The 19404-nt window shown below is 39.3% G+C and overlaps 1 protein-coding gene across 4 annotated transcripts; it reads right to left on the bottom strand.

Annotated features, from left to right (window-relative positions):
* Positions 1-402: 402 nt before the first annotated feature.
* Positions 403-18172, bottom strand: LOC109856170 (vacuolar protein sorting-associated protein 13D). Of its 4 annotated transcripts, none has more exons than XM_020431151.1 (24): positions 17964-18172; positions 17599-17789; positions 17258-17489; positions 16972-17168; positions 16728-16895; positions 16403-16640; positions 9313-16292; positions 9063-9207; positions 8761-8989; positions 8451-8694; positions 7989-8357; positions 7673-7861; positions 7275-7598; positions 6924-7116; positions 6622-6804; positions 6231-6461; positions 5629-5655; positions 5069-5229; positions 4311-4922; positions 4022-4204; positions 3573-3944; positions 3353-3465; positions 2824-3253; positions 403-2652 (listed from the first exon to the last, which is right to left on the bottom strand). In XM_020431151.1, the coding sequence occupies exons 1-24, from the start codon at positions 18058-18060 to the stop codon at positions 2551-2553; spliced, it is 12210 nt and encodes a 4069-aa protein (XP_020286740.1). In that variant the 5' UTR covers positions 18061-18172; the 3' UTR covers positions 403-2550. The 4 variants fall into 4 exon arrangements, with proteins under 4 accessions (XP_020286740.1, XP_020286739.1, XP_020286742.1 ...); XM_020431150.1 differs by having other exon boundaries at positions 4311-4925; positions 17964-18060; XM_020431153.1 differs by having other exon boundaries at positions 4311-4925; positions 17599-17815; positions 17964-18052.
* Positions 18173-19404: the final 1232 nt, after the last annotated feature.

Here is a 19404-nt window from a genome sequence, read left to right as displayed (position 1 = left end):
TATTTTGTACATAGTAAAGAATATCAAATTTTGATTAAAATATTATCTTCGCTACCCTCGTTGCTTTATACATGTGCACAATAGGGCATTAATTATCTTTTTTAATCTTAAGCAAATTTCTCTTTGTTTAGGCATTTGTGTTAAAAACGTCAGGCAAAATTAGAACTTTGTTAGGAGCAAATAAATATATGTGGTTAGTATAGAACACTCGTACTTCCTTCGTATAAACTGTTTAGTAAGTTTTTGTTAAGATAATTAGAAAAAAAAACTTGAAAACTACTTAAATTTAAATATTGAAGTTAATCATCAATTTTTCAGGTACATATTAGATATACACAATTTTTATTCACCAAAACTTATTTCACAAAAACTAAAAAACTAAAAATATAAAAAACATATAGCAAAAATGCAAAAAGTGTTAGAAAATTACTGTAGTTTTCAAATAACTAAAAAAATTCTGAGATATTTTATCTAAAAAAAAACTATATGTACGAAATTTGAGATAATAGATAAGAATTTTCAGGAATTATCATTCTGAATTGTTTCCAAATAGTATCTATAATATTTTACGCAAAGAACACATTATATATTGCTTGAGTATTTTATCTCTTTCTTATAAATACGCTATTTGATAACATTCACATTTGTGTCTCTCTCCCTTTTTTTTCACGTTTCCTTAATTTTAATTGCGGTCAATTAGCGCTATAAATATTTCGAAAACATTATTTTATTTTTATATTTCCTAATAAATATAATTTTATTTCCTAGTAAAATAAAGATACAACAACATTTCAAAACATTTACAGCACTACTTTGATCGCAATCAGTATTTTACTAAACAAAGAGATAAAAATTAAGCAAAATTATTGCATTTTTTCTTACAAAGAAGATACAGTAGGGAACACCATATCGTGCGGCTCCAGGGGAAGTATTTCTCGGAAATTTTTTTTCTAGCTGCTCCTATTACTGCGCGCTGCTCTCCTTCGATCTCGGGCTGCTGGCAGAGATCGAAGGAGAACGACGCGCGACAGTAGAAGCAGTCAAAGGAGAAATTCCCGAAAAATACTTCTCCTGGAGCCGCACGATATGGTGCTCCCTACTGTACGTTGCTTGAAGCACAGTCTGTTCCTTTTTTATATCTGTAAATATTACTACTAAACAAAAAAAAATATAATGTGCATAAAAATCAATGTGCATAATTAAAACAAAAATATGCTATTAAAAAATCTTTCAAAAAGAAAATAAATATACATCCCATGTAATACCTGTACTTATTAAATTTAAAGAAACTATATAAGCTTCATTAACTCCCACACATAAAAGCACTAATTTAATTATCTCTCTATATTGCGTTAAGTAGATTCTTTCGTAACATATATCAAGTGTTGTGAACAACTTTAATCTATGGTATTCGTAATCCGATCATTTTAAGGGTAATCTTAAGATTGTAGCCAATAACAGTTTCTTTTATAAAGCGTAAGACAATCTTAAACATATAAGATCAGACTATGAATATCAGCTTATATGTATGTACATCTCATGTATCTTTAAATTTACTCTGTAATTATAGAAACTGAGATAATATCATGAAGAAGAATGGTATATTTTACAATCGTATTTCAAAGCCGATGTATCGGTTTAGTGTTATAGGTAATTAAAAATTATAAAGGCGTAACAAAATTTGTAGTTTTGAGTTTAAAAACTCTCGTAGGATAACTCATAATTTCTCATTAAATTTTCTTTAAACTATCACTTTTAATTAAAAGGATTGATTTTAAGACAAAACTTCTGTAAAGTGCAAAATCGAGGAATTAAAAAACCATTACATACATACATATATTTGCGCGCTCATGCGTATGTACATAAGTATATACAGGATAGTGCTGGCTGGTATTCAAACTTTGAGAACTTCTAATTCAACGAGTTCTCTTAACTAAAACGTATTAAGTTATACCATTTTAAAAACACCTCAACGTCAGCTGTAAGAAAAATACGAATTTTTGTTTAAAATATTTACCGTGACCGTCACATAATCTTGGAAAATCCACCCAAATTCGCACTTATCACTCATAAATTATTTTAAACTTAACACTTTTTTAAACCTTACCTTCACTTTTTACATAGTTATTATTATTAGTGATTGTTTTTGAGATGTTTTAGCGATGCAGTACTTTTATAGGAAGACCCTGTATATACATATATACATTATTAAAAAATATTTCTAGTGTTTATAATTTGCAGTCTACATCTCACATTTTTACATTTTATCTTTTTTGTATCAAAACTTTCTGTGCTTTCTGCTTGCCTATGTACACAATTGCAAGAAGAATCAAGTTACGATCAAGGTCTTTGTGCATCAGTCTTCTTAGAAACTTAAAACGTCAAGCGTAACCGTTATCTCAAAATTCTAATGTTAAACGTAACTCAACGATTATTGATTCTGTGCCTTCTACAAAAGAGAAATTTGGAACTTGACTAGAATTAATCCGTGAAAACCCCCGAGTCGGAAACAAGACTGGACACTATCACGGAAATAATTTATCTGTACAATTATTTGTAATATTGCACGTCATCCAACATATTATCCGACGATGATAATGTCAAACTGCGTTCTTCATGCATTCCTTTGGCATAATTGATTTGTCGTGATACCTATGATTGTAACAAAAACAAGTTGATTGTAATGACGTTTAAAAAAAATAAAGATTACAACGTGAGAGAAATATGTGCAATTAGATTATAATTAGTAAGAGAAATATATAGTTTATTTAAAATTATATAATAAAATATGTTCTCTATATAAATTTTTTTTTTTATACTTACGCGTTTCGCTACCTCTTCGTTGTCGCAGCGCACTTTCGGTCGTCGGTATAATTCAGCTCCGTCAAGATTGACAGCAGCTGACGAATCGAATCTAGATACTAATTCTATATAATGCAACGTGATATTATTGCTTTGCAGCTTTTGCATCGGCTGGCAACATAAAAGATCTGCCAGGCTGACTTCAGTCACTACTGCTTTTGTGCCGCCTGAAATAATGCGCACTTTCTCGTTCGACACAAGCACTTTGAGATTTTCTGCGCCGCTACACAAACATTCATATGCAACAAAGAGTTCGGAATAATCGCGATTGTTAATACTGTACAGGAACTCCTGACCCTCAGCCTGCTGACGACTATATGGCGGCAGCAATCCGGTAGAACCACTGACAACACGTGGCGGTCGGTCACGTTTTGGTATGGCGCGACTGGCGCTGAAAAATCCAAATTTTAACGAGTACTTGTTAGATACAATCATTCTTTTTTCTTTTTTTTAATATATCATCACTACGTATCTAAAGTAATTATATTACCTTCTACTTGTTTCTCGTACAGCAGTAGCTGTTTCCGTTGCCAAATCTAAAACTCCGACAACGGGTTTCGTTATAGTGCCTACTACTCCTCTTCCAAAACCCGCGAAAAAACCCTAAAAAATTAATTATTTATATATATAATATTAAATAATATTAATACTTGATCATATATCTAATATTAAAAGGCTCTTTATATGCATTAGTATAGGTTATTACGTACCGGAAAACCTTCATTAGACGCGCCGTCATAAGTCTGTTTGAATATACTGGTAAAACCGCCTAATAAACCAAAACCGAATCCCTTTAAACCAGCTACCAAATGATCACTACTGCCTGTCGTGTTAGCTCGAATTCTCTGTCTAGCTTCTTCATGTCTCTCATCCATGATCACTCTTCCCAAGCCATCGGATAGAGACTCTGTAACTTTCGCCGCCGAATTCGAAATACCGTGCGTCACATTCTTTACTAGACTCTTCACGCTGCCTTCATAGATAAGACCGGAAACGCCTTCTGTAACATCATTCATGAATCCAAGAGGATTTCCCAAAAAATCTACGGAACCTAGAATAACCGCGGCTTGCCATTTTAATTCCTAAAACACCAAAATCGATATATATGAATAACAGAAAAACACATGTTAACATTAACATATTCAAAGCATCATCATACATCTTTATAGTGTTTCACGATGGAGTGTATCAAAAATTGACTGCTCTCGAAAGGATGTTTTTTAACGAACGGTTCTAATTCGATAGTAGCATTTTCAAAATTGATCAGAGTTAGGCCCAATTTTCTTTTTACAGCTTGCAGATGCTGTGGTAACTTTGTTGTAGTGAGCACGCTAAGCTTTACCTAAGAAAACAGAAAAATAAGAAGTTTACACATTATGCAAAATGAATGTGTAATATTATTATTGCAACACATAAAACTTTTGCCACAGATTTTGATATATACGTACCTGATTAGGAACGAGTTTCAGAGTGCCAAAATAATATCTCTTAGCGTGTGCAGCGGACACCTCTGAGATAATTCTTTGCGCCTTAAAATCATTCTCGTCGACCGGCACTTCCAGCTCTGACTTACCAATTCCGAGAAATGCTGCTAGCTTCAATATAAATTTCTCTTCTAAATGTACACATAAAGGTTTCACGCTTACTATAAAGTGTTTGTATATCTCGGCATTCTGATTTTTCGACTGCAGTTTTTCTGCCACTAATTGAAGGGCGGGTCGTATCTCGTCTTCCGTGCGGGATGATCGAGTTACAAATAAAACAGATGTGCATTGTGCCTCAAACAATTGATTGTCAATTTGCACATCGCCAATGCTCAAATTCAATGTGGCGTTTAACGGATTCTGTGATAAATCCAAAGATATTTGAGCTAATCGTGCGAACAACAACTCTTCTACAGGTCTTTGTGATACAATAGACAATCCGAGGCCAGCCGACAGATTCACTGTCAAATCTAATTCGCTAGAATCTGATTTCTTTACGTCAGCATCGATCTGAGTAGGCCGATGACTCACGGCGATATGCGACCAATCGCGTTCTTCGAGCAACGCAAACATCTTCTTCTGAAACACATATCAATAATTTGAATATCTTATTAAGAACTACGTTTTGCACAATCATGTGAATAATACGTAAAATAGAATCTCTGTGAGCAAATAATAAAACATAATTGTGTTAAATATTAAACTAAAGCTGAGACACATACTCTTTCCTTTATGTCCAGAACTTGGAGAACGCGAGTAGGTCCGTCGGTGGTCACTCTAACCGATAAGAATCCAGATCCTGGCCGCAACTTTTGTCTGCCCACTCGTTGTTCGATAGGTGGTGGATTGCTAGGCGTTAGAGGACCTAATACAGCTTCGCTCCCTACAAAAATCAAGAACATTTTCTTCATTACAAGCAAAAATATACACGATAATGTTGCGTGAGTCGACAAGCTTGCGAGTGCAAAAGCATGATACGTCAAAATGCGATAATATTGACAAATTGTTTTGGTTAAGAAAAATCTGTTTTTTTATATTTCACGCTGTTATTCCCAAAAAGATATGCAAAGCAGAAGCGTTTATACAAAGAAAGAAAAAAAAAGAAAAAAAGACAAAAAAGCACATCATAGCACGCGATGTATTTAGGATGAGGTTTTTAATTCATCAACTCGTTACGCATAATGCGATTGAAAAATTAATGAATTTAAAAACTCGCTTATTATGGATAAGCTTTCTTATAAAATCGTCGATTTTTTAATGTGTACTCAGAAACTATACGTACACATTTGCCAACGGGCGACACTGCCGCCTGCAACATTTCATGATTCATTTAGATCTTTCTAGTCAAAATTCGAGTGCGATAAGAAAGAAATAATGACATAAAATATAAAACGATCTTAAAAAAGATACACAAATTACACAAACAACTCGGTATAGATTTAAATTGTAAAAGAGAAAAAGAGAAAATATACAAAGATGTTGTAGGAGAAGTTTTGTATCGATAGATCATTAATCTTATAAATTATCACCGCAAAGTTTGACATTATATAATATTAATTCCTCAAAGAAATATTTAATGTCAACTAAAAGATGAATTATAAGAGTAGTATAAAATGAATACGTCCTTATCGTACGCACTCATCTTACTACTACTATATTTAAAAACAAAAGCATTATAAATTTGTCACAACACGCATTCAAAACAATAGTTAGCAAATATATATTTTATATGTAATTTTGAACCAATCTGAAGCAATATAAAACAATTGTGAACGATAAAATATATGAAATGACGAAAAAAATCCATAACGTGATTATTCTGATCTAACCACTAAGCGAATCAGCAGCGCCGTGAATGCGTGCAAGTGAAAGCAAAGTTCCAACCTTCATATAATCCCATAAAGCCGTCTTTCGACTGAACACACATATTCTTATGCGCGCAGCATAGGCGTCCGTCGTCGGTGAATCGCCAGGTTTGTGTCGATTTTCGTCTAGGATCGGGTTTCTTCAAGGCTAGAGCGCAATACGTGAACGGTTGCGGTGCGGTGCCTGCTATGTCCAAAACGTATATCGTGTCTAAAGCTCTAGAATGTTTGTCTCTCGGTGGACTAGAACCTGTCATTAGAATCAGTGAGAACTTCATTAGAATTGTGCAAATGTGAACGTAAGAGAGAGAGAGAGAGGATCGTTATATTATCATTAAATTGAAACAATTTAAATAATATTATAGTAAGAGTCGATATGTCCGTTTTGATGTTTTCTTTTGTTTTATTACCTTCATGCTGCAATTGCCCATCGCTAGTCATTCTCCAAAGTTGCGATCTATCGCCGTATTGTTTTCTTCGAAGAATGACTGAACCGTTGGCGTTAGCTTCCAAGACTAATCTCTGAGTTTCTACATCCAATGGATCCAGATCATTCTCGCCTGTCTCGAGATCGGAATCAGTTTTAAAAGTACCTATCGAAATAAAATCAGAAAAAAAGTTTATCTTCAACAAATTGATTCATCTTCAAAAACACACATACAAAAAGTTGCAAAATAATCTTTCAGTTTTATTTATATGCAAAATGAATTACCTGTAAGCGCAATGTAAATAAAATTTTCATAAGTCAATCCTCTGCCTTCTCCAAGGGCATTTAAATCGTAAGAAGCTGTCACACCACCAGGTGCTGTTAGCACTAAACCAGCAGTTTGTATTGGTTCATCCAAGGCGTATGGTACTGACGAATGTGGTCTTACGGTCCATTGTAGACTATCGACAACTTCAATCTACATGTACAAATTTGCAATTGTAATGACATTTTTTACAAAAATATTTATCAATTCACTATAAAATACAGAAAACAATATTAAATTATAAATATCAATGTGTCTAAAAAAAATATATAAGCGCAACATTCACACATCAAATGAATATAGATATTAACCTGATTAACAAGTAAGGGAACTTCCGAGAAATTGTCTACTCTTATAGGTGGTGGCATAGTGTCGGCGTCAGTGAATACAATGAAATAAGTGGTCTCTTGCAGCACTACATCTACTCTTAGAAAATGCATTTTTCCCTTTATGTCTCTAATGTTAATAGTTAACGAGTAATTGTCATCTAGTCTAATCCCTCCTGACCACATGCAATCAGAAACGTTGGTGATCCTAACGCAGAGCAACAGATCCTTATCCAGTCGTGGCCAATGAAAGGGCATGTGACAATCGGGCGTGATCGTTATATACGTTGCTTGAGCATCCGGATTTGACTGAAATTCACATTCCACATTGAAGAATAACGAATTTTTTCTTGATATTTTTTCGAAATTGACATCAAACTTACGACAGTTGTTGTGAAACATTTTTGCGCCAGCTCTAATGTATACGACGACTTGTTGTGTAATTGGTACCTCGGCGATAGCGTAACTACTGTAGTAGCTCTGTATCTTCCTCTTGCTGTGCGAGTAGCTACGCTAATTAAGTAGACTTTATCAGGTCTACCATCGCGCAGACTGATTCTCAGACGATGAACCTACGACGTATTGAAATATTATATTGCGTGTACGATGTCAAAATAGTTAAGGCGTTCCAATTATTTTTTATTCAGCAGCAAATCTCTACATATAAGAGAATCTTATTTTTTTACCTGGTATACTTACATGAATTCCAGGCTGCAGATGAAAGTGTTGAGACCACTGCGGTATGCCGTAAGGATGTACTTCAGTGCCGACTCTCACCGACAAAGTTCTACTGGCCTCCTCGTCGCTGAATGAAAATAGCAACGGTGCAAACATTCTTGCTCTTTCATGCTCCTCGAATTGTCCAGCTGCCTCGATACCGACTCCTTCTTGTCTGAATACTAACGGCAAACCAGTCTTGTTTACTATCCAATAAGGTGCGGTAATATTTATCTGTACAGCTGAACCCTTTTCTACGATCATAGCTGCTTGTAGATAGAGTATTCTGCTGGCGGAATCGAGTAGTTTAACGCGGGCAGTAAAAGAAGAGCTGTTCGGTGGCAATATTATCTGAAATATTACGTATTTTTAGCTGGTATTACGAGACATATAGTTAGCTTAATGTAAAATATCTGTAATAAGATTGTATACTATTTAATGTACCGTTCCAGCTCCTGGATAATAGTCCAATTGAATCGTAATTTCCAATTGTTCGTTCAAATCAACGCAGTGCAAATCCGCACTGCAGCCGGGTGCAATTCTGCCGCCCTCCGTATCCGTATCATATGTCAATTCGTGTGGTAATAAATTTGTCAATGTTACAGGAGCCATTACTGTAATCATATGTGCCGGAAATATTTGCATGCAATCGAGAGGATAATTGTTCCGTCTTATTGCCACGCACATTCTGTGAAGAAAGAACAGTGTCAACAAGTTGTTTGATCACATTGAAAGAAAATTTCAAACAATTTACCTAAATGTGTTATTTTGATTAGTCCGACAAGTAATGTAATCTTCCGTCACTTCCAAAGGCTTCTTAACTACTGTCCAATCTACCGACTCCATGCAATATTGAAAAGCATAATTTGAAATAACTGGTTTGAAGCACATCTGCACTCCGGTATGCGTCAGAGGAACAGACATCACCGACTGCGCTGGCACTTTCAGAATTCTTCCGACGGAAGTTGAAATCGACGGTAAATCTGAAAGAACATATTAATTATTCGATGATGACATGACGAAGAAAACAATTTTGATAAAATTAAAGAAACTGACATTCCAGTTGATTTAATGATTTCTCCATTCTTATTTCAATCGGATGAGCTAGTTTGTTGGACACTTGAAGGGCTGATCTAACGGTAACTAACTTTCTGGCGGATCCTTCCAGCTCTACAGCGAATACGACTCTAGCTTTCTGAAACTTAATATTATTTTACTAGTTTATTATTTTGAAACAAATGTGTATAATTTATAACAAGAGAATATAAATAAAAATATATAATAAAATGAAAGAATTGCTACATACTCGAGATCCGGCAATGTCAGCGGTTGCATGTCGAAAGTAAATGCCTACGCGATCGACAGTTACAGGATCCATCGGTTTCCACCCCTCAACCAGAACCGCGATCTGATGCCTCCTGACAATATGTGTCGCGTGATGTCTCAGCTTGCCTCTTTCTTCGAACGTGAACGTCGTAGTAATTCCCGGCTCTACTTCTATCCATGTGTTATCTATGCGTGAGACGTTCATTTCCCGAAACGATGTTTTGCCGGCGCTGTCTATCGTGTCATCCGCAGTAGCAATAAACGTTTTAAACCAGAGTTTACAGCCGGTGTCGTTCTTCAGGGCGAAAGGTATAAAAGGTGATCGGCGTCGATATACCTGTCCTTTTGTTGACGATTTGCCAGTGGTTATACCTCCGTTGGATAAATAATAATCCTGCATCCAGTTGTATTTAACCATTTGCACCAATTCCACTAATGTCAGAGTTACATTGACATTCACGGAATCGTTAGAATCAATCGACAAGTGCAGTCTTTTTGGGTCGAGCGAGCTGGTGAGCATTTGCTCCCAACGTATGTTTGCTTGCCAAGGTTCAATAAATGGTTCCCAACCGCTCAATACTCGATTATAGTAATCCACGCTGAAAGTGGCCGACAACAAACCAGGCTGTTGAGTCATCTTTTCCATGCTAAAGTCCGCTAGCGTAATTTCTAACAACGGTACATCCGCATCGCGACAGTCATCGATAATACAGATCCTTATGCAGGACGCTTGCAATTCCACAACGCGAAACATAGACTCGTTACTCGCCACAGCTGTCTCAAAACTTGTCGGCTCTGCGTTCTGCGTCAGCCAAAGAGCGGCGTCATCTAACTGGCCGTTGCAACGGCTCAATGCAATTCTACAATCAGCTTCGGCAAAACCCAAACTGATTAATTTTGACACCTGGCTGTTTATCATATTGTCTTTTGTTGCTGTCACTGCTTCGCTCGATCTTTGTTTAGCCCATAAGGTTTGCTTGGGAAGCGAACTTAACATTCTAGAAAACATAGTCACGTCGTGGTAACTCAGTCTCACACATAATGATTGCAGTTGGATCTCCATACATTTGTCTCGAGTTAGATCCAAGCTTGCTCCGAAAGGATCAATAATCGACAAGGCGGTGTCGTCCTCCAGACCCAAGACACACGAGAACACTTCGCAGTGTGAGAGATTGCAAGAGAGAGGTTTCTCGCCGTCTTGCGGCGTCGAACGATATGACAGAACAGCAGTGGACTTGAGAATCACAGCATTGGTGTCGAGAATCGAAGTGTCCTCAACGATGACAAGTTCAGAATCTGTAATATTAATCTTAAGTTCAAACGGTACAGCAGATGCGGCGGTTACAGCGGTGGTCTCGGCAACGACAGTGGGAGCAGCGATGGCATCTTCAATGGTTTCGAACTCTTGATTGACAAGTGACAGCTGCATGGCGCCAAGTATAGGTTCCGGTTCCGGAGAATTTAGTAGCAGGAAGTCTCGCACAGCTTCCCACCAGTCCAGAATAGCGGTCAGTCGCATGCTATGCAGCAGGATTGTGGTCGCTGCATAAGACTTGCGCTTTCGGTGATGCACTTCGGCCTGAACACGATCCTTCGCAGTGCCAACTTGAGTAGGATCAATCGAGTTTCTCAACGGCTGTAAAATTTGCGTGAATACGTTACACCGACGATTGGCCGGCTCGTGTTGGAAACGCGTGTCAGTGACCAAAATTTCTTGCGACACCAGATCGATGTCTTGCGAGCCGTCGCTTAGCGAATCCAACGTAAGTCGTGACTTAATGAAATTTATGCACGCCAGTGCTGCGATATTGTGACTCGGATGTAACTTAACCGTGACGTTCACTAACTCGAGAGTTATGCAGGATCGAGTCCATATATTTGAACGATTGTCCACCGGGATCGCGTATTCCACTGTTTGATTCAAGTTCTGCGCAAACAGACGCAAATCGTCCAAATTCTCGCCGATGTTGTAGGAAAGAAGACCGCGAATCAACATGTATTGTGCCGGGTCCAGAGCACAGTCCATCGTCGATAATATTCCGTGCACGCTTAGATCAGGTATGTCGCGGCTGATATAGGTATCAAGATTCCGTTCTATGCGCAACTTCAAATGACACTTTTCTGTGAGCAACGAAGAACCCATTTTCTTGATTAGAAAACCGCCAACTATCAAAGCATCTTCGTCCACGTTTTGTCTCGATGAGTCGCTACAGTTTAGTCGCTGCGCTGCGTATACGTCCATATTGACCAGTTCGAGCAGCATTACATCCAATAAGCAGTCTGGAACAATCGTCGATGTGTCGAATCTGTTGTGCGCTGTGAGCTCTCCCAGATCTAACAGGATCAGTTGGTCAGATCTGGAACTTACTGGCAGTAATATCACCGGCGCGCCGGCGTGCAGTTCAAGCGATAATCGCGTGCTGCGCTTGTTCATGTCTATAACGGCGCCAGCGCCGGCCCGTAGATTTCGCATGATGCTCCAAAGTTGCGAAAAATGGCCGAAGAACATTTGTAATTCTGCCACAAATCTCTGCGTGTGAACATAATGCACGGCGGACATCTCGAGTTTGAGTCGTGCGTCGTATGGTCGGTCCTCGTAATCGATATAGCTCGAATACTGAAAGTTGAGCGCCTTCCTGCCGGACGACAGAAATCTCTCGCGATAAAATCGGCCGTGTGGCGTCAGATCCAGTAACGACATCGAACCCAACGATCCCGACACTTTAGTCTTGCCGTTCTCTCCTTTAAGGATGTGCATGCTGGCGTTGGACACATTGGCTTTCGCTATCTCGCGCTCCTGCTGCGTCAACACCAATGTTAGCGATCTCACATCTATCTCGGTTTCCGATCGCACTGGCAAATTGTTTTCATCTATCTTGCTCGCGCCGGTGCGATCGCTATCAGGTGTGGCTCGATGCGCGGTAACTTCGCTATTTGTCGCTCCGGACAAGCCTGCAATCCCAAAAAAGTCAAATACTACCATCCACGATTCCACGCTTATCACTAAATCCAGGCAGTTGAAGTCTACGGTTACCATTTTACGATAGAATCGATCTTCCGGAAGAACGCATTTCTCTTCGGGCTCTGTCATGGTAATGTTCATTAGCACCAAGTTTTCTTCGCTATTGATACCACCTGGCGATGGTGGCGGCGTGTTCGGTGTGTCGGCCGACGAGATCGTCGGTTTTCTGCGCCAGTGTGCCGGGATCGCGCCGTACAGAGTAGCAGTTTCTAAACGATCTGGTAAGCTGCCGCGACTGTAGATGGTCTTGTACTGGCGCGCGAAAACAAGATCCGGACACGATTTCGAAACCCCGGTAGGCAATTTGGCACGTGCGGGCGCCGACGATCGCATCATGTAACGATGTCGCGAGTCGACCGGACACAGAAGATCTTCCATTAAGAGGGAACGCAACGCGACCTGCACATTTGATTCGTTTCTCTGTAGTTTTTCGTACTTGACGACGAAGTCACGCATCGACAGCTCCACCAGAGATTGTTCCAAATGCGCTTGTTTCAGCATCACACTGAGGGTTGGCAACTCGAAAGAGACTTTCACGCAGAGATCGAGCTTTTCCGAATAGTCGGATATTCCGTCAACTTGATCGTATTCCGGGACGACGGCAGCGGCGGTGGTTACGGTGGGCATGGAGAACAAGCGATTAGTCGTGTCGAGCAGTTGTTCGTACTGACCGCGTGATAAAGATACCTTCAGTGGCGTTATCACAGCCCCGTGCACCTGTACAATCGGACTATTGCTCGTAAATTCGCCGCAGGAATCGTCCAGCAGAAAGTTCATGCTCTGCGTTAACATGCTCTGCTTCTCCACGAGGATTTTGAGTGTTGTGTCGTGCAATATCGGCTTCCCAGACTCCTTACACGAATACATTTCTTCAGCCCTCATAGGTAGATTATTCTGAGATTGACCGACAGTGGCGGATATCTCGAGGGAATAAAGATTCATATCGCGCACTTCCAACGTAACCTTGTGTTTTGACATGGATCCTAGATGCGGCTCGTGTCGCAACGACATCGTGCCCAAATGGGCCACGAACACCTGTCTGCTGTGCGACGAACGCGGTATCACAAGCACAGGACTTTCCAGAAGTACGTCTAATTTTAATGATATGTTTGTTGCGTTGTCAAGATCAATCGTGGAGATGCTCGGTAGACGTTTACGTGGTGGAATTGTCCAATCGTCGGCATTCACTAAACCGATCGCCATATCGGTGGCAGCCGCGCTGATCTGACGCGCAAAGTTGCTCAGATATTGTTTGAATTCATCGGCACACGAGCGCAACTCTGATATAAGGTGTGGCGCGTGGGTGTACCAGACACTGGCAACATGTATCGTGAGATCGAGATCGATCTCCGCACAGTCCTCCTCACTAGTTTGTCTGGTGTTTCGGTTCACCATGAATCTGAACGCTTCTGGCTGTTGATCGGTCAGACCAACGGCGAAGTGCTCGAGAGGATGGTGCGAAGGAGGATCCGCCAACGGATCCCTACCTACGCTGATTATTCGCTGATGAGTCTTTCCGATCGACGTCTGATCGAGAACTTGCACCCCACCGAGAGAGCCTGAGATCGACGTGTTCGCAGCCAAAGTCGCCTGTATGCGCGCATCCGACATGGTTGCGGTGGCGATCTTCTGTCCTACCAAGTGATTATCCTGCACGATCGCGCGCAAGAGCAGCACGTTCAACCGATGAAAATCGAAAATAATCTCTGTTCTTGTCGATGCCGATTTCGTCTCCATATTTTGACTCGAGATGGAATCATCCCGACCCGCGATATATGCTCTCGACCTCGACTTGTGCAACGGCAAGATCCTCTGAAAAAAACCCAGCAACTCAACTATTGTCTCTTGATTGGCTATGATGTCGAGATTGTTGAATTGTATGTTCGCCATTCTCAGATTCTCTATAGGATCGTCGACTAGTGTCAACTCCACAACAATCAACGCCTCTGAGTCCAACTTCTCCAAATCTATCAACGAATTGTTTCTAGGCGAATACGGGCTTTTGGTTTTATTTGCCAAATTGGACAGTGCGTTTGTCAGAGCGATAGGCGAAGTCAATCGCGGTGGTTTCGTCAAGTCCGGCGATTCTGGTGACTCAGGCGAGACAGGCGATGTAGGTTCGGAGTCTCTTAAACTGCCAGAAATGCTATCCATTCCGACGTGCTTGTGACTGGCCACCAATAGCTCGAAATCTGGTCCGAATTCTTGAAGAGCGTCAACCAGAAGAAGTCCGTGGACAGACAGAGAGACACTCAAATCTGTCATTCTCTTGCTAAGAGCTGCCCGAACGCCAGACACTTGCAATTCCGCGACGCTGCGACCTCTCGATTGCAATTCAAAGGTCATCCGATCGATGATAAATTGTACCATCACCGCATGACTCAATGAACGATCTAGATTTTCTTCTTTCCTGGGACTTTCAGGTTCTTTCAGATTAATAATTTCCGTTTGCGGAGGAATACCGGCAGATTTGGAAAAGCTTGACAGTAAATTGTACATCAAACGTATCGCACCTACTTTCTGCTCATTTACGTGTACTACTAGTCTCGGCAAGTTACCGGATACTGTGACCGACGGAAAGTTAGGATCAGAAGTGGTGAATACTCGTCGTTCTACTTGCAACGAAATGTTGAAACGCTCGAGAAAGTGCAAAGTTGACATGCCTCTCGTGCGAACATGTTTCCAGTTGTCTTTCACCTTTCCCACTAAAATCTGCAAGTCCACCAGATCGATTGAATATTGGTCGTACAATTTCTTGTGTAATTCTGTTTCGGATAAACCTTGGAAATCGTGGAGGGAACCATTCTCCTGACTTCCAGGCGGAGTCGAGCAAGGTGTCTCGTATCTCTCATCTTCTTCGTCTTCATCCTCTTCGTCTTCTTTTTCACCCTCTTCGCCGTTAATCATTTCCGACTTCAGAGGTACCTGATTAAGATTCGCGTCGTTCAACAGGTGTAATTTGCCAAAGTCGACTACCACCACAGCAGCGTTAGAATCAACGAAGTTTTCGACCAGTAAAATTTGTGGCGCGGATATCTTGAATTGTAAATCCCACGAAGAACGATACACAAAGTCACTGTCGAGAATTTGCTCCCAGTTTTTGATCAGTTGCTTTCTCGTACGACGTTTCATTGCCTGCAGTTGCTGATTGGATGACACTGATCGGTGCGGCTTACACATGAAGTCTATCAACCAATATATCACAGACGGATTATACACGACATCCAGAGATTGCGAGTACACGTGCAACAGGTGATCCGCGTTAATATGTAGCGGTCTCTTCTCGTAAATTAATTCGAACAAATGACACGATATCTGCTTCGTCAATTTCTCGGATGAATTACGAATGCGCGAGGACGAGCTGTTCACTGCGACTTGCGGCTGTACTAAAATAGGAAACGTAGAGTTCTCAGTGAGAAAATCGTGCAGATACAACGCGCCCAAACTGATTGAGAACTTGTGAGATCCGGATCTCGGTCGTGATTCGTAACATAAGTTCACTCTCTCAAATTTCAGCTCTATCACAGTCTTGGTATTGTTGCCGTTTTTCGCGGTACACAGCGATATCGCGCCTTGCACCAAAGCGAAATTGAATTGTCCAAATACCATATCGCGACGCAGTAAGGTGTCATCGTCTACGGTATCCGCTAGAACGTCTAGTAACTCGCCGTCAAAAGTGGTCGAACTACCTCCGTTTGGTGTTGCTTCGTTGTTGCTGTGAGACGTCTTCGAGTACCAGCCCCACCACTGCGGGAACCAGTGCTCGAGCATGCCGCGTCCCTGCGGTACTTCTCCGTTAGATTCTCGCTGCGATCTCACGGGTTTTACCTTGTGCATAGCCAGTTCTCGTAAAACTCGGAGTTGCTCGAAACTCCTCTCGTATTCGACCTTCTCTTTCAACATCTTAGTTTCAGGAGGTAAAATCGACGTAGGTGTACCTACAATAAAAAAACGCAATAAACATTTAAGGGATATCCGCGTTAAACTTTCGCGAGTCTTTTATTGCGAGAGATAAAAGTCTGCAAATATAATTGATGTGTTTTTGTACCTAACAATTTAGCGTACACTTGTACGTAACAAACGTTCTCTCTGGCTTTGAGAAGCATGTCTTCCCAAGATAGTTTAAGTTTAAGCGTATCTCTGCCAAGATGACATCTAGCAGCATACCTCCACCATTCCTTATATCCCTCTTTAATAGGTAACGTTGGTCTACAACGCCACTGTTGTTTACGACGATCTATACGTTCGAGTTCTTTGATACATTTAACCATCTCTTCGTACTGAACCTAGAAAACAGCAACTTGTTGCATTGTATAAATATATTCATATTATTACTCTCCCTATATGTTTGATTGTTAATTAATTATACTCACGTCCGTTATAGACAACGGTACTTCATCCAAGAGCAAATCTATTACAATACGTGGCTTAGTAATAGATCTTAGAGGACGTTCGGTTCGATCTCTCTTAATGTGAGCCCTCGCATTTACTGGTAATAAAATATGCTGTTTCAGCACATTTTTAGAGTCACTCATGGCAATCTAAAATTCAGTCTCTTTCATAATAAAATTATGAAAATAAACTTATTACATACACACTCTCAATATTTGAACTTACAGCTAGATCACCTAGATTAAGACCTCCGAAAAGTTGATCTTTCTTCACGTGGTCCCAATAAATAGAAAGACTATCAAGTTCCATTAGTTTAAAAGATGCATCTGTTAAATTCCAAGATGTAGAACCGGGTATCCAACTAGCATCGCAACTTTGAGCAGTTAATGCTCCAATTTTGATACCAAACGCAACAGCATTGTCTGTAAAACAGAATTGTAAAATTTTAACAACGTTGTTAATATACACATATATTTTTTCTACTATATAAGTGTAAAACAAAACTGTTTACCATCTGGTAAAGTAACATCATCTTCGTGTCTGATGTGAACATCTTTAATGTTCAACTGAAGATTTTCAATAATGTTTGTTACAAGAGAAGTACCATAATTCAACCATGAACTGTAACTTGAAGCGTAATACCCAGAATCATGTTCCATATTAGCTCTCCATCTAGCTTCTAAGGCATCCAATCGACTAAGTTTGTAGTCCAGTATTGCTTGTTCTTCAGCTTCATTATCGTACTATATACAAAATGTGTTATAAACAAAATATATACTTCATTTTCTATATTAACTTATTATTTTTTTCAATATTATGCTGAAATATCATATATTTTATATAATAATTTACCTCATTCAAATTAATTGGCCCAGCTACTAGATATAGTTGTTCTATACCTATCACCCAGGATGCTGTTCTTATTTGTCTAACCGGTACTTGTAACCTTACTTTGCCGATAAATCCAGCTTTAATTTCTACTGGTAAACCAATATGACGCAAAGCTTCCCGTTTCAAGGGTAAGTTTTCTAGCTCAACTTCCCCTAATAAAGTGACGATGATCATAAAACTAGCATATAAAAATATAATAGAACACTTACACAAAATTAATAGTCCATATACATGTATCGAATTTGTATTGTATGTGTTAACAGAACAAATAAACACACATGCATACATAAGAAATAATTAGAAAATGTACAACAGTGTAACTTTACCTGACAACAAGGCAATGCTCAACTGATCTGTGTTTAGATTTTCCACATATTTGCCGAGATAATTATTCAGCACCCAAGCTACAAGTCCCTCCAACATTTTGTTCAAACAAGGGTGCGTTCCGTTGCATGCATAATGCGTATAGACTACATAAAGAATCGTTCCGTTTCACTCAATGCGCGCATAAGAAGTACCAGAGAAAAGACTGAGAGCGGCCATGCCATTGTTGTTTTTTACGACGGTTTCCAGCCGCTACTTTCAGCACCGGGTTCCACTTTGCGTGGAACTCGCGAACTACGAAACGAGTTCCACTTTCAGGCGCATACGATAAAAATGTATCTCGGTTAGAGTCCGTGCTAGATCCACTTTCATTCATGTCGTTGGACGTCACGACACGGACACGGTTTTGTTTGTGTGCGTGCCTCCTTCACCGATGCTCTCTATGGTTAGCAGTTCTACTTATCGACAGTAAAGTGGATGTAGCACGGATTCAAACCGAATGAAAGTGAATTTAGCACAGACTCTAACCGAGATACATTTTTATCGTATGCGCCTAAAAGTGAAACTCGTTTCGTAGTTCGCGAGTTCCACGCAAAGTGGAACCCGGCGCTAAAAGTAGCGGCAAACCGTACATAAATAAAATGAAAAAGATATAACAAATAAATATAATATAACAAATTGATATGCCAACTGTGTTGAACGTATTATTATATATATTATATATTATATAGTATATATATAATATATATATAATTAATATATTATATATATATATATATAATTAATTTCTTCTGTATGATTTTTGTGTCTGTGAGTGTTTCTCTGAATACGTTCAACAGTTGGCATATATCACTTTGTTATAATATATTTATTTGTTATATCTTTTTCATTTTATTTATGTACGGTTTGCCCTATTCATTTTTTAATGTTTTGATTTTTACATATATTTAATTGTATACACAATAATATATAGATATAATAGAATAAAATAATAATATAATAGAATTATATTTATTTAGTGGTTACATATAAATATTAATATTCAATATACATATATTTTTTTTAAACGAGACTTTTACAATATACGTTCCTTCCATTTTTACCGTAGACATTAATGTGTTTAATAGATCCATCTATTAAACACATATATATATATATACACATGTTATTTGTCAACGTTAAATATTAAGTAAATGGCCAATAGTCTTACGTTTTGAGAAGAAAATAGGAAGAAAGAGCAGTTACATTATCGACACGACGTAGTTGTGGACAACCGATTGCTACTAGTTAGTTCGCACGGCGCTCGTTGGCGCTACGAGCAACCGCCCCGCTTGCCCTACGATCGCCGCGCCAATTCCGCGATTCAGTGGTCTAGTTTCCACCGAAACCCTCAATTCGGTTTCACTCCGGTACGGATTAAATTTAGTGTTTCGTTTCCATTGG

The sequence above is a fragment of the Pseudomyrmex gracilis genome, unplaced genomic scaffold (genome assembly GCF_002006095.1).
Source record: "Pseudomyrmex gracilis isolate BER0280 unplaced genomic scaffold, ASM200609v1 scaffold_109, whole genome shotgun sequence".
Classification (NCBI taxonomy): Eukaryota; Metazoa; Arthropoda; class Insecta; order Hymenoptera; family Formicidae; genus Pseudomyrmex; species Pseudomyrmex gracilis.
This window is presented reverse-complemented; position numbering and strand designations above follow the sequence as displayed.